Raw genomic sequence first — 27,861 nt, 5'->3', positions numbered from 1 at the left:
CATCCGGGTATTTTCTGAGTCCAGCGTTTGGTTTAGCTAGTTTGCAGGCTGTGTCAAATTCAAGTGAATAGGCTGGGGCTTGACACTAATTTGGCCATAACAGCTCCGGCCTAAAACTTCAAAGGAGGGACATTTTAATGATACTTTACGTCGCCAAATGATAAAGTAATGCATCCCTGGTTTAGTCAGAACAGGGAGTTCAGCACTTTCACAAATTGATGCACTGTGAGGTGATTGCTAGCTAGCTAACGTTACCAGCAAACTCCCTCCATCTCGTCGGTGTTTCTGTTTCGGTCACAGCACCTCTGCTCTGTTGCTGTCTTTACAACTTCAAAACAGGTCTTGCGGATTTCGGTAAGTCACGGTGGTTTGTGCCTGTAAGAAATCTCTCTCTGATTATCTACCAGGCTAGTCTGTTAGCATTACTGATTAGCTATACACAGCGGGTGTTTCGCGACGAGGATAGGCCGTGGGTCAGTGTAACTAAGGCCTGCCAAAGCTATGGAGCCAAGGCCCACAACGACGCAGCTGTTTGTTTATTTTGGTTTTCATATTATTGCGACGGGAGGATTTAAGCTAACTAGCTAGCTACCATAGCCAGCCAGCTAGTTAACGTTGTTGAAAAAAATGTTGTTCGTAATTTTGTGATCATCAAAAATGTGACTTGTTATGTAAATTTAAGTAGCCCTGGCTCTGTCATTGACTTAGTTGGACGATGTCTACAGTAACTACCTAGTTGGGATAGGAGGCTATTTGACGTAACTAGCATGAGTTAGGTAAGATTACCTACTAAGTTACTTCATTGATGGCTTACATCACTAAAACGCTAAACGAAATAGCTAACTACACTGTATTCTAGCTAGCTACAAAACAATAACACGTAGTTAGCTAACGTTGGCTTGGGCGTAAGGTAAGCGGAAAATAGCAAGCGGGAGGATCTTGTTTTGCAATTTGGGTAGTTAACGTTAACTATTTGCAGTGCTGACTTTATTGTTGAACTCACACAATCAATGGCCAACACCTACAAAATAGGTTGTTTAGCTAGCAGCTAACGTTAGTAATTCATTGATGGATGTTTCTAACTAACGTTAGCTAGTGTTTAAAATATGTATCTACAGTACTCACCTATTTTTAGACTAGAGGGTGCAACGTATGAGTGCAGCCCAAGGTGCTATCTAATCTTTTTGCCATAAAAGGATTGTATCTGTGTCATCTGCTTCGAAATCATCCATATCTTAACTAATTATATTTGGCAAATATTTTGGCGTTTAATTAGTAAACATGTAGCCGAGTTTAGCAGAATAACAAGTTAACATATTATATTATCCTTTGTTTTATTCCTGTTTTGAAGGTTTTAAGAGCTACAATGGGGGCGTTTTTGGACAAGCCAAAGATGGAGAAGCACAATGCTCATGGTGAGGGGAACAGTCTGACCTATGGCCTGAGCAGCATGCAGGGCTGGAGGGTGGAGATGGAGGATGCGCACACGGCAGTCATTGGCCTGCCTCATGGGCTTGACCCTTGGTCCTTCTTTGCTGTCTATGATGGGCATGCTGGCTCCCAGGTGGCCAAATACTGCTGTGAGCACCTGCTGGAGCACATCACCAGCAACCCAGACTTCCAGAGCGGTCTGGAGCCCAACGTAGAGAGTGTGAAGACCGGCATCCGCACAGGTTTCCTGCAGATTGACGAGCACATGCGGAACATCTCAGAGAAGAAGCACGGTGTGGACCGCAGTGGCTCAACTGCGGTGGGGGTCATGATTTCCCCAGGCCACATCTACTTCATCAACTGTGGAGACTCCCGGGGTCTTCTGAGCCGTGGAGGAGCTGTGCACTTCTTCACACAGGACCACAAGCCCAGCAACCCACTGGAGAAGGAGAGGATTCAAAACGCCGGAGGCTCTGTCATGATCCAGAGAGTGAACGGCTCTCTGGCTGTGTCCCGGGCCCTGGGAGACTTCGACTACAAGTGTGTGCATGGCAAGGGCCCCACGGAGCAGCTGGTTTCACCAGAGCCTGAGGTGTATGCCATTGAAAGGTCTGAGGTGGAAGATGAGTTTATTGTCCTAGCCTGCGATGGCATCTGGGATGTCATGGCCAATGAGGAACTGTGTGACTTTGTCAGGTCCAGACTAGAGGTGACCGATGACCTTGAGAGAGTCTGCAATGAAATTGTTGACACTTGCTTGTACAAGGTGAGACCTGTCAATTTATTGTTCACAGAATCAGTAACAGTTAAGCATTTGCATGTACCTGGATGTTACCACAGCATTTTGTCACATGAGTAGGCGTCATAGATGCCTTTTGGATTACTTGAATATGCTAAAGCAAATGTAAATGTTTTCCTTTTTAAGTGTCTGTATTGCTCTCGCTTTCTCCCTTTGAACAGGGGAGTCGGGACAATATGAGCGTTGTGCTGATCTGCCTCCCAGGGGCTCCAAAGGTGACTGCCGATGCCGTGAAAAGGGAAGCAGAGCTGGATAAGTACCTGGAGAGCAGAGTAGAAGGTGCAGCATCTAAATATGCCATATAGAAACCTAGATAATATAAGAGCATTGTCATGAATTTGATGTGGTTGAAGCTCACTTCACCCAGTGTGATATTGTTTTCTACTCACAGAGAATGTGGTTCTGCTATTCCCACAGAGATCATAAAGAAGCAGGGAAACGAAGGGGTTCCAGACTTGGTCCACGTGATGCGGACGTTAGCATCAGAGAGCATCCCTAACCTCCCTCCTGGGGGTGAACTGGCCAGCAAGTGAGTGCGCTCTTTTAACTGGACCTCAGCCAACTCAAAGTTTTTGAGGTCAATTAAGTACTACGGATAATAGTACCATGCTTTACAGGCTAAGGTTTAATGACTTTTCACTAAAGTGGTTTTGATAGTTTGGACTAGCGTGGAAGTTTGGGCTGTTAGTTGGGCAAATTGAATTTTGCCCTTCAATTCCAGCCTTGTATGCTCAGCATTTAGCTTTTCTGTAGAAACTTTTGTTTTTATTGGGCTTATATACATTGGTATTTTTATTGCTTGCTAAGCTAAACCTGCATGTTAACTTTTATGTGTCCTAGGCGAAACGTTGTTGAAGCAGTGTACAACAAACTCAACCCATACCGAAGTGACGACACAGTAAGTATCTCCTGACGACTGCTATCCACTCACAAAAGCTTGTTTATTTGAATGTATGTAGATACATGTTTGTATTATAGTGTGTTTGTGCTGATCCGTTTGTATTTCAAGGGCAAAATACAATTACATGAATATTTTTGTTCGTTTTCTAACTTTCATCAACTCAATTTGTAACATTCAACATATCAATAACTATATTTGTTTTTAAAGATTAATCAAGGGGAGGCAATATGGATTTCTGTATGTTTTAGTTTATTGTAGCATCATCCTTGTTTGTAATTCACTTTACTTGTTACCATAACATCACAAAACTCATTTAGTTCTTCCCACAGTTAACAGCTGTTTCATGATGTGTATGGTTTAGTTAACTCCTGAATTAACACTGCAGCCAATATCACAGAACAGTTAACACATCTAGGCTGTGTTTACACAGGCAGCACAATTCTGATCTTTTGCCTCTAATTGGTCTTTTGACCAATCAGATCAGGTCTTTTGCCAATGATTGGGCTGCCTGTGTAAACATGGCCAATTCAAATCGTCAATTTACTTGTTAAGATAGAACGTTACATTGTTGCTGGTCCCTTCAGATAACCTGACACAGGTTAGCCAAATGCTAACCTCACCAGCTGACAGTGAACATTTCCTGCAACAAATTCCACATCAGCCTATCAAAGATCTTTAAACTTTATCCACTAATCAATGGCATTTCTTAAAATACAGTACCAGTCAAAAGTTTGGACACATCTATACATTCCTTTGTTTTTCTTTATTTTTACTATTTTCTACATTGTAGAATAATAGTGAAAACTATGAAATAATACATATAGAATCATATAGTAACCAAAAAAGTGTTAAACAAATCAAAATATATTTTATATTTGAGATTCTTCAATGTAGCCACCTTTTTTGCCTTGATGGCAACTTTGAGACGCAGAGTCGGGAACCATCCACAACGGATGATTCTAAGAAGTGGCAAAGTGTGGCTCCGGCAGCTCTAACACCCCTGTATAGCAGTAGTCTCAGTCTGCAAGAGGGACTCCAATAAGCTACTCATTAAATATATTTGTAATCTTCATTTACAAGGTTTTGGCTATACCCTTCGCAACACACTAGCACAATAAATGTAATTATACATTTCCCAAAGGGAAAAACAATGTCACCTGGGATTTGAACTTACCATGAACCCCCCCCCCCCCCCCCCAAAAAAAAAACTGTCTCAATGCTGTGAGCTATATGTCCAATTGAACTTTTGTGCATGTTTTAGTAACTTTGATTAGAAGATGGTGCCATGTGACTTCTGTTCACCTGTTAAATGTAATGTCAAATTGTAGATTTCCACCTAAATAGACATACGCAAAAGTAATTATTTATCATGAGCGTCATAAACAATACCTAGTGGCGCTTATAAAATATTAAAATCTCACCTTTCTGTTTTAAAAAATATATATATATATTTGCTTAGGTATATTCGTAAAGTATTCAGACCCCTTGACTTTTTCCACATTTTGTTTAAGTTAGCCTTATTCTAAAATGGATTAAATAAAAATTTCCTCATCAATCTACACACTACCCCATAATGACAGTGAAAACAGGATTTGAACATTTGTAGCTAATTTATAAAAAATGAACAAACACCTTATTTACATAAGTATTCAGACCCTTTGCTATGAGACTCGAAATTGAGCTCAGGTGCATCCTGTTTCCATTTATCATCCTTGATGTTGCTACTACTTGATTGGAGTCCACCTGTGGTAAATTCAATTGATTGGACATGATTTGGAAAACACACACCTGTCTATATAAGTTGCCACAGTTGACAGTGTATGTCGGAGCAAAAACCAAGCCATGAGGTCGATGGAGCGCGCGACAGGATTGTGTCGAGTCACAGATCTGGGGAAGGGTACCAAAAATGTTCTGCAGCATTGAAGGACCCCAACAACACAGTGGCCTACATAATTCTTAAATGGAAGAAGTTTGGAACTACCAAGACTCTTCCTAGAGCTGGCCGTCCGGCCAAACTGAGCAATCGGGGGAGAAGGGCCTTGGTCAGGGATGTGACCAAAAACCAGATGGTCACTCTGACAGAGCTCCAGAGTTCCTCTGTGGAGATGGTTGTCCTTCTGGAAGGTTCTGCCATCTCTGCAGCACTCCACCAATCAGGCCTTGATGGCAGAGTGGCCAGACGGAAGCCACTCCCAAAAGGCATCTAAAGGACTCAGACCATGAGAAACAAGATTCTCTGGTCTGATGAAACCAAGAATGAACTCTTTGGCCTGAATGCCAAGCGTCACATCTGGAGGAAACCTGGCACCATCCCTACGGTGAAGCATGGTGGTGGCAGAAACATTCTGTGGGGATGTTTTTCAGCTGAAGGGACTGGGAGACTAGTCAGGATTGAGGGAAAGATGAACGGAGAAAAGTACAGAGGTCCTTGATTAATACCTGCTCCAGAGCACTCAGGACCTCAGACTGGGGTGAAGGTTCACCTTCCAAGAGGACACTGACCCTAAGCACACAGTCAAGACAACGCTGGAGTGGCCTCGGGACAAGTCTCTGAATGTCCTTCAGTGGCCCAGCCAGAGCCCGGACTTGAACCCGATCTAACATCTCCGGAGAGACCTGAAAATAGCTGTGCAGCGACTCTCCCCATCCAACCTGACAGAGCTTGAGAGGATCTGCAGAGAAGAATGGGAGAAACTCCTCAAATACAGGTGTGACAAGCATATAGCATCATACCCAAGAAGACTCAAGGCTGTAATCGCTGCCAAAGGTGCTTTAACAAAGTGTTGAGGAAAGGGTCTGAATATTTATGTAAATGTATATTTTGTTTATAAATTAACAAACATGTCTAAACCTGTTTTTGCTTTGTAATTGTTGTGTGTAGATTGAGGTGGGGGAAAAACAATTTAATCAATTTTAGAATAAGGCTGTAAGGTAAAAAATTTGTGAAAAGTCAAAGGGTCTGATTACTTTCCGAATGTACTGTAAACTCAAGTGTAATGAACATATGAAAAAAAAATGTTCTTTTTTTTCTTCTCCTATTCAACAAAAGTGGTGGAATAGGATTTGAAAGGCTTGTTATGTATATTACATATCAAATGATTATTTCACCTTTAACTGTAAAATAATTATCGTTCTCAGTGACAATACAAAATTGGTACCATTTCATATTAATGACAGCATTTTCTGCCCTGTGTCTTCTGAGCAACGCGCAGAATCCATTCAGATGTCTGCTGACTTGTACAACTTGAGCTGTAAGCACGGGTGATTTAATCTTGTTTCAATTCTACGGAATTATTTTTACATCCATCCATCTGACATCACAGCGAGATTAGACTGCGTTTGCTGCAATCGCTAGTCTCCCATTTCATATGCGTTATTTTAAGCGGAGCTGCAAATTTCAGACGGGAGTTCGATCCTTTGTCTGGATAAGCCAGAAAATGTGATGTGTCGCACCTTGTGCAAATTAGGTATCAGATTTTATATACTGCATCTCGGATGAGAGCGTAGAACGGCATGCGAAGAGGGACAACCAGAGCTGTTACGTAGTGCACAGCAATTGATGTTGCACCATTCACAGAGCGCTCTCTAAACAAAAATGTTGGTCGGAACCGGTCTAGAACCGCTCAGTCCCCTAAATGGGGGACTTAACTTTTAGGACGCTCTCAAGAAAAAGTGACGTCAACATTTTGTAATTGACTGATAGAGAATTTGTTACAGGAAATAATCACGTCCAGCTGGTTGTGTTAGCATAGGGGTAAGTATGCCAGGTTATCTGATGGGGAAAAGCTAACAAGTAGTGTTCTATCACGTGCAACCTCAACAATTTTAATTAGCTGATGCGGATTTTGAGACGGAGAAACAATTTTCATTTTAAACTGTTTCTGTTTCAAGTATCGCCCTCCCAGTGTTTGAAGGCCAAATATGCTTTCTGATCTATGCGGGCAGGATTGTAGTAGCAGTGACAGCTGGCAGAGCAATCTTAGACCCTTTTTTTAGGCTGCAATTATTTGATATAAATCTTGTGTACTTGCTCCCTAAAGTTCCATCAATGGGGGATAATATTCAAGTTTCTTCAAATGGGAGGATTTTACATAGTTTAATGACAAGCAATATATTAATTGAAGCAATCATTCATAACAACCATTCATAAAGCATTCGTTCATATACAAACATTCTCAGGATTATGTGAATGAGATGTTGTGCTTTATTCTGACATGGCTTTCTAGGCAGGAAAAATGAATTATCACAGAAAAAATAAGGGTGCTATTCAAACAAACCAGGAATAAAATGCTGTTCCTAATCTGTGAAAATACATTTTCTGGATTAGGAATAGCATCATTTGGGTTTGTTTGATCAGCCTAAAATTACCTTGTAACAGTATCACTATCAAATGGCATATGACAAATAAAATCCGCTTATTTTACAGTCCAAAACTGGGAAAAAATGTAATTGGTTAAAGTAAAGACTTCAAGATATTGCTGTTAATACCAGGGATCTCAATCTCAATTGCCGGAAAGCTCTGCTCACTTATCCGTACTCTTTCTTGAACAATTTCTTGGACTTTATTTACATTTATTCCTGTCCAAGTTCGTAACTAGTGTAGGACAAAATTAACCTCTTGGGTGGAAAGATCAGCCCTCTTGCACGTCTCCAGGAGTTGAAATCGAGACCCCTTGGATGTAGACCCAGTGTCTGAAGGGTTTTTCCTTCCTTCCCTCCTTCAAGGACTCAGCGTCCACAGACGACATGTGGTAACATAACTCCTACCACTAACACAGCACAGAGTTTACAACCCGCTACCCTCTCAAGACCCACAGCAGCTCCGTTCAGCAGTCTGTCTCCCCACCACTCTGAGCGTTACATTTTTAAGAAGGGAATATGATGGGAGGACGAGGAGGAGATGCAAACACACCTCTACACCCTGGATAGTGCAGCACCAATCCGCTCTGAAGTTCAGGATTCCCTCCATTTTGTTTCACCTTTTATTCCCCCCCTAACCTTACCCATAACTAGCTAGTCCAGCAGGTTCTTAAAAAAAAAAAAAATCAGCTGAAACAATTTATTTTTTTGCTGTAATTAGTTTGATTCACATTTCCTTGTGTGTTTTGTACATTTCTGTTTTTGTGAAGTGCAATTGTCGTGTACAAACAGCCTGTATTTAATGCAGCTTGAGTTCAAGTAAAACAATGAAAGAAGTGAGAAAGAGAACCTTTTATGCACTATCTGCCTTTTTCCTGCTCTTCTGGAGTTCCAACAAATGTCTATTCAGTGAATATTACTGTTTGTCCTCCAGGTGATATTATCCTCCTGCTCTTGTTCTTTTTTAGTTTAAGTCTTTGCTCATTAAAGAAACGGGTAAATTGTATAGGTTCACAGCACAGTAAGCTCTCTAAATCTAACCATATAAATCCTAATATTTACATGTTCAATTTTCATTTTCATATACTTTTCTTTATACGCTGTAGTAACTATGGTAAAGTGTTACACAGTCCTTCATTGTGTTCCTGTCTTTTGGAGAGAGAGGATCTTGTTGCTCTCCTGTAAACACAAAGCCGTTCCAAGATGCAAGTGAAGATTATCCCTCCTGACACCTCTTAACACTTGCTGTGTTGGATTCCGTGTATGTGTGTGTGTGCGTGCGTATACTGGCAAGCGTGCCTGGGTGCTTGTGTGTATGTGTAGAGGTAGGTCTATCTGCAGCACTGTAGCTACTAGCTAATGCTTGCTATGGTGGTGCTGATGGCAGAACCACATGGGCTGGAGGTTTAGACTCCATGACTCCTACATACCTCTTCTGCATCTCATCAGTCTTTCATATCAGCACAATACAATCTCACTACCCCTCACTCAGATAACACTTTATTTGACAGTGGAAGGATTAAGTTGACAAATTGCTATTTGAACTTCAAAACGACATCTGCCACAGCCACTTTGTAATTGTCAGTGAAGTCCGTGACACAATTAACCTGTCTAATGACATACATTGATTTCAAATATATATATATTATAGTCTGAACCTTGACTAGTTGACACATTTTCATCTGTCATGAGTGTTAGATTATTTACTTTGAATAAACCACATGAAGTTGGTGGCACCTTAATTGAGGAGGATGGGCTCATGGTACTGGCTGGAGTGGAAAAGTATCAAACGCATGTGTTTGATGCCATTCCATTTACTTCGTTCCAGACATTATAATGAGCCGTCCTCCCATCTGCAGCCTCCACTGGAATAAACATAATATGTGACAGATGCCCACCATGACAGGTGCCACGTGGTCTAGGATAGCATAGGTCAGCTTTATGACAGCCCATGCCAAGTGAAGTTTTCTTAGATTCAGAGAGGAGTTCAAATCACAACATGTATCTGATTTTACAAGTGTTTAAGTGCTGATTATTAGAAACCCTAGTTACCACCACCAGTCTAAGTGAACATTCAATCTTCTGTTTCCAATTTCCAAGTGGTGTTTTTTCTAAAGAAGCAATCTCCAGTTGTTCCATCCATTTTTGGACTTGTAAATGAATGGTATGTTCACATTTGTTTCTTGAAGAATATAACTTATAAATGCCTCGAGCTTAGTTAGGTCAACTGCCGTACCCCATCAGAACCCAAAATATATGCTTGTTTTACTCAAATTCTTGTAAACCAAGTAAATGTGATCAAACACTAGCCTAAAAATATGGATAAAACTATCATTTTGATATCATGGATGGTCAGTCTTTGCATGCATAGCTCTATGAATTTGATTGGTTACATTTCTCCAGCCTCAACCCTTAGCTTTTTACAGAAACAGGGGTGTTATAGTTTCAACTGCTGATTGCTGCTTTAAATGTTGCTATATTCTACTATACAACCAAGAACAAATCCACTAAATGCATTGAGCTCTCCTGGAGCACCTTGTATTTACTGTGTGGTTTGGGGTGCTCTTAGTGTAGAGACCTCAGCCACTGCACCAGGAGCTAGAGCACGGTATGCTGCTAAAGTGTATGATTGATTTGCAGTTAATTTTTCCCTTTTAAGAAAAAAGTGTATAGTATGTATTTCATGGAGAGATGGTTTTATTTAAATGTATTTTCTTCCATCGTTTAAAATGCATTGTTGCATATGTATGTATGTATGTATGTATATACAGTCAGCGGCCAGTTTATTAGGTACATCCATCTAGAACCGGGTCGGATCCCGCTTTGCCTCCAGAACAGCCTGAATTATTCAGGGCATTCTACACGGTGTCGGAAACATTCCACGGGGATGTTGGTTCATGTTGACGCGATGGCATCGTGCAGTTGCTGCAGATTAGACAGTGGTACATTCATTCTGCGAACAGCCCGTTCCATCTCATCCCAAAGATGTTCTATTGGGTTGAGGTCTGGGGACTACTCAGGCCACTCAAGTAAACTGAACTCTCTGTCATGTTCCAGGCGATGTGTTTCCACTCCTCTATTGTCCAGTGTTGGTGATCGCGTGCCCATTGCAGACGCTTCTTCTTGTTTTTAGCTGATAGGAGTGGAACCTGGTGTGGTCATCTGCTGCAATAGCCCATCCGTGACATGGATCGACGAGTTGTGCGTTCCGAGATGCTGTTCTGCACACCACAGTTGTACTGCACCGTTATTTGTCTGTTTGTGGCCCGCCTGGTAGCTTGCATGATTCTTGCCATTCTCATTCGACCTCTCTCATCAACAAGCTGTTTTCACCCACAGGACTGCCACTGATTGGATGTTTTATTGTTTGTCGCACCATTCTCAGTAAACCCTAGACACTGTCGTGCGTGAAAAGCCCAGGAGGGCGGCTGTTTCTGAAATACTGGATCCGGCGCGCCTGGCACTGACCATCATACCACGCTCAAAGTCTCTTTGGACACTCATTTTGCCCATTCTTACGTTCAATCAAACCGTAATTGAAGGCCTGTCTGCCTGCTTTATATAGCAAGCCATGGCCACGTGACTCACTGTCTGTAGGAGCGATCCATTTTCCTGAACGTGTGGTGTACCTAATAAACTGTCCAGAGTTTTATTTGGTTAGATAAGTGGTAAGCAAGATGCTCTTGTTTTGTTTGTGGATGTTTAATCAATTAGAATGGAGCACTGTAGGTTAAGGTGCCCTTCTAATCCCCGTGGGCTCTGCTCAGGGTTGGGACACTATCCTGTTTGTCTGACACACAGGGTAACATACTGAATTTGAAATTCTCTCTCTTTAACCAACTGACAATCTAATGATGTAGGCTAACTTCAGGCAACAAACTACCACGTTGTCTCCTGAATTTGACCCCTATATATCGTCCAACATTTTGGGGTCACTTAGAAATGTCCTTGTTTTTGAAAGAAAAGCAAAAAAAGGTTGTCCATTTTAAAATAACATCAAATTGATCAGAAATACAGTGTGGACATGACTATTGTAGCTGGAGACGGCTGATTTAAAAAAAAATGGAATATCTACATAGGCGTACAGAGGCCCATTATCAGAAACCCTCACTCCTGTGTTCCAATGGCACGTTGTGTTAGCTAATCCAAGTTTATCATTTTAAAAGGCTAATTGGTCATTAGAACACCCTTTTGCAACTATGTTAGCACAGCTGAAAATTGTTGTCCTGATTTAAAGAAGCAATAAATATGGCCTTTAGACTAGTTGAGTATCGGGAGCATCAGCATTTGTGGGTTCAATTACAGACTCAAAATGGCCAGAAACAAAGCACCTTCTGAAACTCATAAGTCTATTCTTGTTATGAGAAATGAAGGCTATTCAATGCGAGAAATTGCCAAGAAACTGAAGATCTCGTACAATGCTGTGTACTACTCCCTTCATAGAACAGCACAAACTGGCTCTAACCAGAATAGAAAGAGTGGGAGGCCCCAGTGCACAACTGAGCAAGAGGACAAGTACATTAGAGTGTCTAGTTTGAGAAACAGACACCTTACAAGTCCTCAACTGGCAGCTTCATTAAATAGTACCCGCAAAACACCAGTCTCAACGTCAACAGTGAAGAGGCTGTTCTTGTAGGCAGAGTTGCAAAGAAAAAGACATATCTCAGACTGGCCAATAAAAAGAAAAGATTAAGATGGGCAAAAGAATACAGACACTGGACAGAGGAACTCTGCCAAGAAGGCCAGCATCCCGGAGTCGCCTCTTCACTGTTGACGTTGAGACTCAGTTGTGCACTGGGGCCTCCCACTCATGATGATGCTGATGCTCCAGATACTCAACTAGTCTAAAGAAGACCAGTTGTATTGCTTCTTTAAATCAGGACAACAGTTTTCAGCTGTGCTAACATAATTTCAAAAGGGTTTTCTAATGCTCAATTAGCCTTTTAAAATGATAAACTTGGATTAGCTAACACAACGTGCCATTGGAACACAGGAGTAATGGTTGCTGATAATGGGCCTATGTAGATAATCCATAAAAAAATCAGCCATTTCCAGCTACAATAGTCATTTACAACATCAACAATGTCTACACTGTATTTCTGATCAAATTGATGTTATTTTAATGACTAAAAAAGTGCTTTTCTTTAAAAAACAAGGACATTTCTAAGTGACCCCAAACTTTTGAACGGTAGTGTCTGTGTATATAAAATATATTATATTACACACGCACACACAGTTTAGAGATGGTTTGATATGCCACCCTTTTGTTACTGTGTTTTATGCGTACCTGCAGTTGTTTAGAAAGTAAACCATTTAAAGTATGTCTCAGATTAACGCTTAAATATGTTTGTCCATGAATGAGGGACTTGGACCCAGGTTCTTTTTTGTTGTGAACTTGATATACGGACAGTTGATGTACCCTTAAACTGCTGAAATGTCAATCACACAAACACTTATTGTTCAATTGTATACTTAAGTCAAACAATGCCTTCATAATTATTACACAGCATTTGCGATCTTAGAAAAAACATTAAGTGACTGAATGAATCAGGTACCCAAGTCACTTTTTAAAAATGAGAAAGAAATGTGGTTGGATTGGTAAACGTTTAAAAAAAAAAAAAAAAAAATGTTAAAATGTAAAAAAATCCCCACTGTGGTTTTGTGGAAGGGAACTAAGTTTTAGGAGCACAGAGCCGTCAGCTGTAACACACAAGCCCTAGCTGTTTTAGCGCCTGCATAGGCGTTTGGATCTTCCCCTGAGGAGTGCAAACATTCATTGTCCTTATACTCAAGTATTTTCTCCAGAAATACTGCAGTGTGTATATATATAATTTTCAAGTACGTAAATGAAGTCCAAGGAAAATCTTAACCTGTTTTAAACTTGCAGGTTACTCATTTTACTGTCAATGTTTTTATAAGGCTAGACTGGAAATAAATACATTTTATTTCAGAAATGCATTACTTTTATCTTTAGGTTAGCTGCGTATTTTTCAGTCATCTGTACAGCTTGACACTGATTTTGTGGTGCGGCGCTTTTGTTTTGAAAGAGTTTTGGATAGTAGGTTAGTGTTCTGTTGTTGACACACCAGTTTGAATGCGGACTACTTGCATATATACTGTAGGACTTGCATAGTGACTAAGGCGTTAGAGACGGGGCCTTACATGAACATGTCATGTAATTATGTGAGCCTCATAAGGAACGTATGTACAGTGCCTTCAAAGTATCCATACCCTTTGACTTATTCCACATTGTTGTTACAGCCTGACTATAAAATGCAAAAAAATGTTTTTTTCCCTCACCCATCTACTACACACAATGACAAAATGAAAATATTTTCCAAATTTATTGAAAATTAAATCCAGATATAATTTACCTAAGTATTCACACCCACGGGTCAATACTTTTTAGAAGTACCTTTGGTGGCGATTACAGCTTTAAGTCGTCTTGGGTACGTCAGTATCAGCTTTGCACATCTAGATTTTGTGATTTCCACCCCCCCACCCCCCCCCCCCCCCCCCCCCGCCCCCATTCTTCCCTGCAGATTTTCTCAAGCTCTTAAATTAGATGGAGAGCGGTGGTGAACAGATATCTTCAAGTATTTCCACAGATTTAATGGGATTCAAGTCTGGGCTTTGGCTGGGACACTCAAGGACTTGCACATTCTTGTTCTGAAGCCATTCCAGCATTGCTTTGGCTTTATGCTTGAGGTCATTGTCCTTTTGGAAGGTAAATCTTTGCCTCAGTCTAAGGTCATTTGCACTCTGAAGCAGGTTCTCATCAAGGATTTGGCTCCATTCATTGTTCCCTCTATCCTTACCAGTCTCCCAGTCCCTGCCGCTGATGTTAGGGATGGTGTTAGATTGGTGATGAGCTGTGCCTCCAGACATAGCGCTTTGCATTCAGGCCAAAGAATTCAATTTTTGTCTCAGACCATAATCTTTTGCCTTATGCTTTGTCTTTCACGTGCCTTTTTGCAAGCTCCAGGTGTGCTGTCATATGCCTTTTTCTCAAGAGTTGCTTCCGTCTGGCCACTCTCCCATAAAGCCCAGATTGGTGAAGTGCTGTAGAGACCGTTGTCCTTCTGGCAGGTTCTCCCATCTCACCCAAGGAGTTCTGTCAGTGGTTATTGGGTTCTTAGTCACCTCCCTGATTTAAGGTCCTTCTTGCCCAGTTGCTCAGATTGGTCAGACGGCCAGCTCCAGGCAGAGTCTGGGTAGCTCCATTTTTTTAAATTAATTTTTTTCCAAAGTTCGAAACCACTGTGCTCTTGGAAACATTCAGGACTCTAGAAATTGTTTTATACCCTTCCCCAGGTCTATTCCTCGCCACAATTCTATCTTGGCGATCTATGGACAGTTCCTTAAACTTCATGGTATAGTTTCTGCTCTGACATGCACTGTCAACTGTGGGACCTTTTATATAGACAGGTGTATGTCTTTCTAAATCATGTCCAAACAATTGAATTGGCCACAGGTGGACTCCAAGTTGTAGTGACATCTCAAGGACGATCAAAGGAAATTGGATGCACCTGAGCTCAATTTGGAGTGTCTTAGCAAAAGGGTGTGAATATTATATAAATTAGATTTCTGTATTTCGTTGTGCTAAAATCTCAAAGTATGTTTTCACTGTAATTATGTGTGTGTGTGTGTGTGTGTGTGGCTGGCAAAGGAAAAAAATGTATTCAATCCATTTTGAATTCAGGCTGTAACGCAACAAAATGTGGAATACGTCAAGGTGTATGAATACTTTTCTGAAGGCACTTTTTGCAAAATTCAGAGGCCATATCCTGATCTTAGATCCATACACCATGCTTGAACCTTTATGTAAATCTTTCTTTGCCTCCCATTGAAATAGGATATGGCTTTAAAAGAACGCTCAATTAGGGTGTATTTTTTTGGTTTTCAATATTTGACTTTTGATCAATAATTGACCCGTCTGGTACCATGAAAGACTGACCTAATTGTTCAAAAGCGTAGCACTTACTAAGCATCCAATGTATTCTTTTTCTTATATACCATAAAACTACAGTACCTCATAAGTTGATAGAAAACATATTTGTCTAGTATTGGTTGTTGTTCTAGACCCCCTCTGTAGTTTTGCTTTGAAAACAGCCATCAGATGTTCTGATGGCTGTTCTGACTGTCAGAATCTGTGGAATGTCAGACTGAGTTGTCATGGAGTCGGGCAAACCCATTGTTAATGTATTTGACTGAAATGTGCAAATTTGAAATATTGATATCTATAATGTATCCACTGCAAATGCTAGTTTATTTTATTAACTAGTAAAATCATTGACCTTATACGAAAAAGAATGGCCTCAAACCCTTGCTTGTGTAATTTCACCAACTTGTTTCGCTTTTGTGATTCAACTAGTTCAGAGATCTAGAATTGTAACAATGTTCAGGGTTCTAGAAATGTAAGATGTGTGAGAGGTATTTGGTGTAATTAATGACAATGGTTAAATATGCACTGATCGTCTTTCTTATCAGCTTTTTCACAAAAAAATTGTTCTAGAAAAAACTATAAAGCTATTTACAGGTTGTCCCTTTGCTCCCCTGGAACTAGTTCTGTACAGTTCAGAGGTATACCTGGCTGGAGTAAAATAGATTTGAATGCTCGCTCCCATATTGTCCATATTGATGTACCTCAGTTGTGACGTTACTGTGTGACCCTTAGCAGTGGTGGGTTGTGTCCCCTTAAACAGGGGACCTGAACCCCATGTTGCTGACCTTTTCAGCTCACTAATAAGCTCACCGATTTGCCTTACCCAATCTAACCCTATCACTTAAGTACTTGTTTATTGGAACACTTCAAGGAGAGATGTAGACATTACTTTCTTGTAACTGAGAAATAAATCAAATCAAGTGTTTCCAAGTTAGGGTGCTTCTCTTCAAAGTGGCATACTATGTTGGTAGTCACACGGTACACATTTTCAACCATTTCTGGTTTGTATACATGTATTTTTTCTTCACGTTACCTTGTTGATTCTTGAAAGCTTATTTAATTGCTCACTCCTGCAGATGATGTAATACTTTAAGCAAATGCAAGTGTATAACAATTGGGTAACCTTGTAAGCATTAGAAATGTGCGTACATACATTCATGTCTGCTATATTTATGAATACATTCAAGAATGGCTTTAGACTGCTGTAGATAATAAGTATTGTCTATGTTAATTCAACTGCTTCTCAGAGGTCTCTGTGATTGACTTTGCAAAGTTCAATAACTGTATATTTTGTATTATGTCCCATCTCCAAAGGAAAGACCGAAAATAAAATGTTAAAAAGCTTTGTTCCCTGAACTAAATTGTACTACTTGTGTTGAGTCGATTGAACAAATTGCATTCCTTGCTTGTGAATTTGTGTTTTTTCTCCTCTTTCCCTGAATTTCCTCGCCGCCTTTCCGTCCTTATTTCTTTCATTTTTTTTAGCCTTTGAAGTTTGAAATAAAATGTATAGTTTGCAGAATGTATCACTAAATAAATGGGTTGTTACCTTGCATAGCTCTTCTCATTTCCTGTCTTGATCTGTTTAATTCATTGTCACATTTAAATAATTATATAGAAATTAACTCAATGTCAGATTCCTTCATAAAAGACCAATGTTTTCATTAACACAGTATACTGAAAGACCCACCAACACACTAAGTACTGATTCATGTTTTGCCGATACAAAAAGTGCATCCTCTCCCCCCCCCCCCCCTTTGGAATAAAGGTGGTCTCTAAAACTGGGGTACTTTAATACTATTTGAGAAGGTCCGGTTACACACACTTCCTAGGTGGCAAAGGTCTCCGGATGAATGTTATTTATCGGTGTAGTAAGAAACCCCTACCTCACAACCAATTCAACCCCCAAACTGTCCACACCCCTCTTGTTGGCAGAGAGAGAAATTAGCAGTTTTGTCGTATTTCCTTTAATTCTACACATTATGCCAGGGCGCTAAAGAAACATTTTGCAATTGAAAAGCACATTTCATTGCAATCCCACACATTTTCCATGTCTTATGTGTTCATATGATACCAGAAGTTCAATCCCAAACTGAATTTTAAAATAAATGAATTTGTATTTAAGTCGACCCGCAGTCTGTATTGACCCCCTTCTGTGTCCGTATCCGGCCTGCTGTCCGCCTGTTGAGTATGGCTGCTCTAAAAGATACATTGTAATTGATCCTAGCCAACAGATCTGACCTTTTTAGCAGTGAATCCTCTTTTGGACTGTGCTGTTGTATGCAGCAGTATAACATTATCCAGTCATGCATGGACAACAGAGGAGTGGAGTCAATGCCAAATGGGTGTAATTGTAGCATTGACAGCTTTGTGGGGTGTTTTACCCTGAGGTGGCGGATGTTGTAGTATTGTGTAGTACAGTAGACTGGTGATGACTTGTAGGGTTTATTTCTGCTTTTATTCAGTGCTACAAATTCACATGTACAGTTGAAGTTGGAAGTTTACATACACTTAGGTTGGGGTCATTAAAACTCGTTTTTCAACCACTCCACAAATTTCTTGTTAACAAACTATAGTTTTGGGAAGTCGGTTAGGACATCTACTTTGTGCATGACACAAGTAATTTTTCCAACAATTGTTTACAGACAGATTATTTCACTTATAATTCACTGTATCACAATTCCAGTGGGTCAAAGGTTTGCATACACTAAGTTGACTGTGCCTTTAAACAGCTTGGAAAATTTCAGAAAATGATGTCATGGCTTTAGAAGGTTCGGATAGGCTAATTGACATAAGTTGAGTCAATTGGAGGTGTACCTGTGGATGTATTTCAAGGCTTATCTTCCAACTCAGTGCCACTTTGCTTGACATCATGGGAAAATCAAAAGAAATCAGCCAAGACCTCAGAAATAAAATTGTAGACCTCCACAAGTCTGGTTCATCCTTGGGAGCAATTTCCAAATGCCTGAAAGTATCATGTTCATCTGTTCAAACAATAGTACGCAAGTACAAACACCATGGGACCACGCAGCCATCATACCACTCAGGAAGGAGACGCGTTCTGTCTTCTAGAGATGAACGTACTTTGGTGCGAAAAGTACAAATCAATCTCAGAACAACAGCAAACGACCTTGTGAAGATGCTGGAGGAAATTGGTACAAAGGTATCTATATCCACAGTAAAAGGAGTCCTATATCGACATAACCTGAAAGGCCGCTCGCCAAGGAAGAAGCCACTGCTCCAAAACCGCCATAAAAAAGCCAGACTACGGTTTGCAACTGCACATGGGGACAAAGATTGTACTTTTTGGAGAAATGTCCTCTGGTCTGATGAAACAGAAATAGAACTCTTTGTCCATAATGACCATAGTTATGTTAGGAGGAAAAGGGGAGGCTTGCAAGCCGAAGAACACCATCCCAACCGTGAAGCACGGGGGTGGCAGCATCATGTTGTGGGGGTGCTTTGCTGCAGGAGGGACTGGTGCACTTCACAAAATAGATGGCATCATGAGGGAGGAAAATTATGTGGATATATTGAAGCAACATCTCAAGACATCAGTCAGGAAGTTAAAGCTTGGTCGCAAATGGGTCTTCCAAATGGACAATGACCCCAAGCATACTTCCAAAGTTGTGGTAAAATGGCTTAAGGACAACAAAGTCAAGGTATTGGAGTGGCCATCACAAAGCCCTGACCTCAATCCTATAGAACATTTGTGGGCAGAACTGAAAAAGCGTGTGCGAGCAAGGAAGCCTACAAACCTGACTCAGTTACACCAGCTCTGTCAGGAGGAACGGGCCAAAATTCACCCAACTTATTGTGGGAAGCTTGTGGAAATCTACCCAAAACGTTTGACCCAAGTTAAACAATTTAAAGGCAATGCTATCAAATACGAACTGAGTGTATGTAAACTTCTGACCCACTGGGAATGTGATGAAAAGCTGAAATAAATCATTCTCTCTACTATTATTCTGACATTTCACATTCTTAAAATAAAGTGGTAATCCTAACTGACCTAAGACAGGGAATTTTTACTAGGATTAAATGTCAGGACTTGTGAAAAACTGAGTTTAAATGTATTTGGCTAAGGTGTATGTAAACTTCCAACTTCAACTGTATGTATGTATTCACATACACTGTGGTGTTCATACCCCTTGACCTATTCCACATTTTTGTTGTTGCAGCCTGAAATCAAAATTGATGAAGTAAAAAAAGAAATCTCACCCATCTACACACAATACCACATAATCACAGTGAAAATGTTTTTAGAAATTGTTGTAAATGTATTGAAAATTAAGTACAGAAATATCTAGTTTACATAAGTATTCACACCACACCACTGAGTTATGTTAGAATCTCCTTTGGCAGCAATTACAGTTGTGAATCTTTCTTCAAGCTCTGTCAGTTTGGTTGTTGATCATTGCTAGACAGCCATTTTCATGTTTTGCCATAGATTTTCTAGCTTATTTAAGTTAGAACTTTAAGTAGGCAACTCAGGAACATTAAATTTCATCTTGGTAAGCAACTCCAGTGTATATTTGGCCTTGTGTTTTAGGTGAATTTGTCTCCCAGTGTCTGTTGGAAAGCAGACTGAACCAGGTTTTTCTCTAGGATTTTGCCTGTGCTTGTCTATCTCTGTTCAGGTTCTTTTTATTCTACAAACAACTCCCTTGTCCTTGCCGATGACAATCATGCTCATAACATGATGTATCCTACACCATGTTTGAAAATATAAAGCGTTGTACTCTGCAATGTGTTGTGTTGGATTTGCCCCAAACATAACGCTTTGTATTCAGGACATACAGTTAAATTCTTTGCCACATTTTTTGCAGTATTACTTTAGTGTGTTGTTGCAAGCAAGATGCATGTTTTGGAATATTTTATTCTGTACGGACTTTCTTCTTTTCACTCTGTCATTTAGGTGAGTATTGGGGAGTAACTACAATGTTGTTGATCCATCCTCAGTTTTCTCCTATCACAGCCATTAAAATCTGTAATTGTTTTAAAGTCACCATTGGCCTCATGATGAAATCCCTGAGCGGTTTCCTTCCTTTCCGGCAACTGAGTTAGGAAGGACGCCTGTATCTTTGCAGTGACTGAGTGTATTGATACACCATCCAAAGTGTAATTAATAATGGCACCTTGCTCAAAGGGATATTCAATCTGTTTTTTGTTGTTGGTTTTTTTACCCATCTACCAATAAGCACCCTTCTTTGCTAGGCATTGGAAAATCTCCCTAGTCTTTGTGGTTGACTGTGTTTGCAATTCACTGCTCGACTGAGGGACCTTACAGATAATTGAATGTGTGGGGTACAGAGATGAGGCAGTCATTCAAAAATCATGTTAAACACTATTATTGCACACAGAGTGAGTCCATGCAACTTATTATGTGACTTGTTAAGCACATTTTTACTCCTGAACTCTTTTAGACTTACCATGACAAAGGGGTTGAATACTTATTGACTCAAGACATTTCAGCTTCTCATTTTAAATTAATTTATAAAAATATAGAAAAACGTATTTCAACTTTGACAGTATGGGGTATTGTGTGCAGGCCAGTGACACAAAATCTCAATTTAATAAATTTTAAATTCAGGCTTCAACACAACAACGTGGAAAAAGTCAAGGGGTGTGAATCATTTGGGAAGGCATTGTAGCTCAAATTAGGTTGAGAAGGTAGGGTGCAATATCCCTCTCTTTTACACAACAATGAACACATTTCATATTATACACCGATAATACACATGAACATTGATTCCCATGCCTGCATGTATGTCTGCATTTGTCCCATAACCCGAGTGTGGTTGCACATGTGGGCTCTAGCTTAGCGTGGAATCATTAGCCCTGCCATGGATATTGCTTGTCTCTGTCTGCCTGTCTGCATCCATGGCGTAGTTGCAGCTCAGGGGATGGTCCAGGGACATCTACGGCGACTGAGATTAGGAACCGTGGGAGGGATTACTTGAAATGTCAACATAATGTCATGAGCCGTGTTAAAAGGTCAAACGTTCAAACGGTGCTCAGTGCCAAGCCGTTGACAGATCAGGTATAATTTGGATTGTTATGATCTGCTGAATGGTCTGGTTGGGGGACGGGGAGCAGAGCAATGATCTTTTATCCCTGATTTAGTCAATAACTCAAATGTTATTTGTCACATGCGCCGAATACAACAGGTGTAGACCTTACAGTGAAATGCTTACTTAGAAGCCCTTAAACAACAATGCAGTGTTAAGAAAAATACCTCAAAAATAACAAATCAAAGTAACATAATTGAAGAGCAGCAGTCAAATAACAGTAGCGTGGCTATATACAGGGGATACCGGTACAGAGTCAGTGTGGAGGCTATATACAGGGGATACCGGTACAGAGTCAGTGTGGAGGCTATATACAGGGGATACCGGTACAGAGTCAGTGTGGAGGCTATATACAGGGGATACCGGTACAGAGTCAGTGTGGAGGCTATATACAGGGGATACCGGTACAGAGTCAGTGTGGAGGCTATATACAGGGGATACCGGTACAGAGTCAGTGTGGAGGCTATATACAGGGGATACCGGTACAGAGTCAATGTGGAGGCTATATACAGGGGATACCGGTACAGAGTCAATGTGGAGGCTATATACAGGGGGTACCGGTACAGAGTCAGTGTGGAGGCTATATACAGGGGGTACCGGTACAGAGTCAATGTGGAGGCTGTATACAGGGGGTACCGGTACAGAGTCAATGTGGAGGCTATATACAGGGGATACCGGTACAGAGTCAATGTGGAGGCTATATACAGGGGATACCGGTACAGAGTCAATGTGGAGGCTATATACAGGGGGTACCGGTACAGAGTCAATGTGGAGGCTATAAACAGGGGGTACCGGTACAGAGTCAATGTGGAGGCTATATACAGGGGATACCGGTACAGAGTCAATGTGGAGGCTATATACAGGGGATACCGGTACAGAGTCAATGTGGAGGCTATATACAGGGGATACCGGTACAGAGCCAATGTGGAGGCTATATACAGGGGATACCGGTACAGAGTCAATGTGGAGGCTATATACAGGGGGTACCGGTACAGAGTCAATGTGGAGGCTATATACAGGGGGTACCGGTACAGAGTCAATGTGGAGGCTGTATACAGGGGGTACCGGTACAGAGTCAGTGTGGAGGCTATATACAGGGTATACCGGTACAGAGTCAATGTGGAGGCTATATACAGGGGGTACCGGTACAGAGTCAATGTGGAGGCTGTATACAGGGGATACCGGTACAGAGTCAATGTGGAGCCTGTATACAGGGGGTACCGGTACAGAGTCAATGTGGAGGCTGTATACAGGGGGTACCGGTACAGAGTCAATGTGGAGGCTGTATACAGGGGGTACCGGTACAGAGTCAATGTGGAGGCTATATACAGGGGGTACCGGTACAGAGTCAATGTGGAGGCTATATACAGGGGATACCGGTACAGAGTCAGTGTGGAGGCTATATACAGGGGATACCGGTACAGAGTCAGTGTGGAGGCTATATACAGGGGATACCGGTACAGAGTCAGTGTGGAGGCTATATACAGGGGATACCGGTACAGAGTCAGTGTGGAGGCTATATACAGGGGATACCGGTACAGAGTCAGTGTGGAGGCTATATACAGGGGATACCGGTACAGAGTCAATGTGGAGGCTATATACAGGGGATACCGGTACAGAGTCAATGTGGAGGCTATATACAGGGGGTACCGGTACAGAGTCAGTGTGGAGGCTATATACAGGGGGTACCGGTACAGAGTCAATGTGGAGGCTGTATACAGGGGGTACCGGTACAGAGTCAATGTGGAGGCTATATACAGGGGATACCGGTACAGAGTCAATGTGGAGGCTATATACAGGGGATACCGGTACAGAGTCAATGTGGAGGCTATATACAGGGGGTACCGGTACAGAGTCAATGTGGAGGCTATAAACAGGGGGTACCGGTACAGAGTCAATGTGGAGGCTATATACAGGGGATACCGGTACAGAGTCAATGTGGAGGCTATATACAGGGGATACCGGTACAGAGTCAATGTGGAGGCTATATACAGGGGATACCGGTACAGAGCCAATGTGGAGGCTATATACAGGGGATACCGGTACAGAGTCAATGTGGAGGCTATATACAGGGGGTACCGGTACAGAGTCAATGTGGAGGCTATATACAGGGGGTACCGGTACAGAGTCAATGTGGAGGCTGTATACAGGGGGTACCGGTACAGAGTCAGTGTGGAGGCTATATACAGGGTATACCGGTACAGAGTCAATGTGGAGGCTATATACAGGGGGTACCGGTACAGAGTCAATGTGGAGGCTGTATACAGGGGATACCGGTACAGAGTCAATGTGGAGCCTGTATACAGGGGGTACCGGTACAGAGTCAATGTGGAGGCTGTATACAGGGGGTACCGGTACAGAGTCAATGTGGAGGCTGTATACAGGGGGTACCGGTACAGAGTCAATGTGGAGGCTATATACAGGGGGTACCGGTACAGAGTCAATGTGGAGGCTGTATACAGGGGGTACCGGTACAGAGTCAATGTGGAGGCTGTATACAGGGGGTACCGGTACAGAGTCAATGTGGAGGCTATATACAGGGGGTACCGGTACAGAGTCAATGTGGAGGCTGTATACAGGGGGTACCGGTACAGAGTCAATGTGGAGGCTGTATACAGGGGGTACCGGTACAGAGTCAATGTGGAGGCTATATACAGGGGGTACCGGTACAGAGTCAATGTGGAGGCTGTATACAGGGGGTACCGGTACAGAGTCAATGTGGAGGCTATATACAGGGGTACCGGTACAGAGTCAATGTGGAGGCTGTATACAGGGGGTACCGGTACAGAGTCAATGTGGAGGCTGTATACAGGGGGTACCGGTACAGAGTCAATGTGGAGGCTATAAACAGGGGGTACCGGTACAGAGTCAATGTGGAGGCTGTATACAGGGGGTACCGGTACAGAGTCAATGTGGAGGCTGTATACAGGGGGTACCGGTACAGAGTCAATGTGGAGGCTGTATACATGGGGTACCGGTACAGAGTCAAATTGGAGGCTATAAACAGGGGGTACCGGTACAGAGTCAATGTGGAGGCTGTATACAGGGGGTACCGGTACAGAATCTATGTTTTCAGAAGAATAGAGTAAGTGTATCCGATTCAAAGTAACATAATACTGTAAATGAATGAATAGTTTATTCCAATGATTTTTCGTGACGCTATTTGTCTGTTTCTTTAACAATCATCTGTAAATGGCACTGTAGTTATCCGTTTATAGACAGTCGTCCTATGTGCATCTCCGTTTCTGGAAATAAAATATTTTTCTTCAGCCCCCTCCTCCTTTTCCTGCATCTCCTCTTCCTATTCAGATCTGTGAATGTGACTGGAGGAATGAGCAAAGTCACAGTTACTGGTAGATCTGCATGGAGCCAGCTAGCCAGAGGGCGGCAGTGTTATTAACTGTGTCAATTAGAGTTGTGTGGAAACACATTCTCACTGACAAAACAGTAGTGGACAGTGAGCAGACAATCCACTAAAGTTATTGATCAGTGTTTTCAGAGTGGTGTCTGAATTATTTGATGATACAGTTCTCAAAGACCATGTCAAGTACATATTCCCATATTTTAGCTTTTGCTTAAATTCCAGATGACACCATAACTCACCATTGGGTGAATATATCAATGTTACATTTCCTGTAGTTATTTTCTATTTGCATTTTGAGATGTGTGTAATGTGGCTGACTCATTAGGTCTGCGGCCAGCTGCGTCTCATACTGATTTACGCTGCCCTGATATTTCTCCACATCAAAAGGTGTCCGCATCAGCGACGGCCATCATCAAATGGAGCTGGCCTGTCATCCGCCTGGCGTTGTTTAGTGCATGTCATGCTCTGTTTCTCATGGCAGAAACCCATTTGAGCCTTACTAATGCAGACACAGCAGAAAGAGGCGGGGGCGGCGGGGCTCAATGCATACTCTGCATTTGGTTTTTATAAACTGAGGTCACTGATTCCTGTAGTTGTTAGTTAGCTTTCTCTTGGTAGCCCAGTAAAAAAGTCCTGAAACTGAATGCCATCCCTTTAGAGGATAGGCGTTTCTCCTGGATGGTATATAGAGTGTTCATGAGCCTTAGCTCATTGATAATGATTGAAGTGGCCATACAGTAGCTCCTAGAAATGCAAGTTCAAAGCCAACAACACCTAATGGAAATATTGTGGTGAATCAACATTCAAACTTTTTGTGGACTTGCATCGCCTTTTTCTCTTGTTTGCTTCTAACCCTGTCTCTCTCATCTTGCTCTCTCTCACTCTTGCTCTGTCTACCTCACCGTCTCCTCTATCCGTGAGTGTACTTGTTGCCCGAGGTCAGTTTGTAACAGAGAGCCAAGCTTTTCTTTCTTGGTCACAGCAATTCAATGATGGGAGGGTACAAACAAGCGTATCAGGCAGGGATGACATCTAGCTGTTCTTTCCCCTCCTCTCGCCCTGTCCCCCTCTCACAGACACACTGTATCTCTCTCACATACTCACACTCTCTCTCCCTCCCTCCCTCTTTTTCTATCACACTCTCTCTCACACACATGCATTGTGGGAGTTTGTGTCCCCCTTTTGAGGTGGGTTACACAACCCCCTGCCCTGGGAATCCCAGCCCAGCTCATTATCCTGCACCCCTGAGACGCGGATCACTGTGAATTAGGACACCAAACGAGACGGCCTCATTAAGGGCTCACGGATGCACTCATTAGCATCAGCACCTTTCCTCGTTAGGCCCTGTATCAGCATTCTCTCTCTCTTTCTCCCACCAAATCGTGTGCTGTCATTCCTCCACACTGACTGGAAGGTTTAGGATTAATGTCAGATATGGCCCACAGGTCACTACTGTTGTTTTTGTCCAGTTATGGGACTGATTGATTTATGTCAGCTTGAAACTTTGATATGTGACCCCCAGCCGCCCTCCCTCCCTTCATCCTACAAATATCACTGCAGGGAAATAAATCCATTGTTAGGATCCCCCTTGTTTTGATATAGCATGACAGTCGAGTTGCGTCGGAGATTCATTATGTGATGGGGCATGGAAACCATCTTCTTGTCACCTCTCCTGTGTTCATTCAAAGTTCACAGCTTTTTTCTGTACAAAGCCTGGTCTTTAATTCCAACTTCATGCTTGCCTATTGTATCAAATGTATTATTTTGACTTTTACTTGATGTAAATTGCACCATTCAACCATCTGCTTATTACAACTTTAATAATATGCGATCACATTCTGCTTCCCTTCGACTGGAAACTGACCTTGCGTGTTCAGCATAATTTCAAGCTCTACCTGCTGATCTGTTCATTCCTTTCTCGCCCCAAGATCAAGTATACTATTTGTTCTTATTTAAATGTGTTGATGAATACATGGCTGTCTCCTTTTTCTCTGTAGCTGACTACTGAAGCACCTGCTCTAACTAAGCATGGTCCGTGTCTGTCTGTCAGCTTGTTCTTTCTGCTTTGTGGACTGTGCTGTAGTGAGGTGGAAGTGTTTATCTCCCTCTCTTTGAATGTTTTAATTGCCTCTGCCTCTGGCCTTCAGTCAGTGGTTGTTTTCTTTCTCGGAATGCAATGCAGAAGTCCGTTTTTTCCTTTGTACCTCTAAGAAGGTAGTGAGTCACTTTTCTGTCCCTCTGCATACAGACAGTTCTCAGCTTTTTGCATTTCTTGTTAGCATGTAGTCAGTAATGTTTGGTATCCATGACCCTGCATGCTGTTAGTTACTCTATTTCTCCATCCTTCACCTACATCCTCCCCTTTTCCTCCCCAGGACATCCTCTTCTTCCGGGGTTTCAGCTAAAACAGGAACTAAACCGATGATCTCCACCCACTTTTCCCCCTGAGTGTTTGCTGTTGTCTATTGTCAGATCTTGAAGTGTTTGAACTATTATTTTCTCACACATATTTTATGAATTTGAATACACCGGCCCCCTTCCTCCCAAAGAGGCTGAGAATAGTCTGAGAATCTATCAGTGATTATCTGCACCCTCTTTGCCAAAACGGAATATTTTTCCACACACCTCACCTGTCTGAGTCGATCACATAACATCATTCCAACCAAAGGTGCGGATCTGAGAGATAAACCGGTACCTCAAAGATGTGAAATCTCTTCCTATGACCACACAGTCTATGGGCTAGCACTTACTAGTCTAAATGGTTCTCTCTTTATGATGTACTGTATTTTGACAAGAGTGCTTTGAAAGTATATTTCATTTTGTTTGGGTAAAGGACATCAATGTAGAAAGAGATGAGGAAGAGGGCTTCCTCAGCCTTGGAACCACACACATAACACACTCAGTGATTTTCTGTTTGATGTTTAGTGCCCAACACCTTGTCAAGAGCGACATGAATAAAGACTTGTGAGCAGATGACGCTCTTTCTCCAAA

General features: G+C 41.8%; 1 protein-coding gene across 2 annotated transcripts; it reads left to right on the top strand.

Moving 5' to 3' along the window:
* Nucleotides 1–27,861, top strand: LOC115172536 (protein phosphatase 1A). Of its 2 annotated transcripts, none has more exons than XM_029730080.1 (6): nt 1–354; nt 1,352–2,197; nt 2,392–2,509; nt 2,648–2,759; nt 3,071–3,128; nt 27,246–27,861. In XM_029730080.1, the coding sequence occupies exons 2-6, from the start codon at nt 1,367–1,369 to the stop codon at nt 27,273–27,275; spliced, it is 1,149 nt and encodes a 382-aa protein (XP_029585940.1). In that variant the 5' UTR covers nt 1–354; nt 1,352–1,366; the 3' UTR covers nt 27,276–27,861. The 2 variants fall into 2 exon arrangements, with proteins under 2 accessions (XP_029585940.1, XP_029585939.1); XM_029730079.1 differs by lacking the exon at nt 27,246–27,861 and adding an exon at nt 7,857–8,350.

Source organism: Salmo trutta, chromosome 33, assembly GCF_901001165.1.
Source record: "Salmo trutta chromosome 33, fSalTru1.1, whole genome shotgun sequence".
NCBI classification, from domain to species: Eukaryota; Metazoa; Chordata; class Actinopteri; order Salmoniformes; family Salmonidae; genus Salmo; species Salmo trutta.
This window is presented reverse-complemented; position numbering and strand designations above follow the sequence as displayed.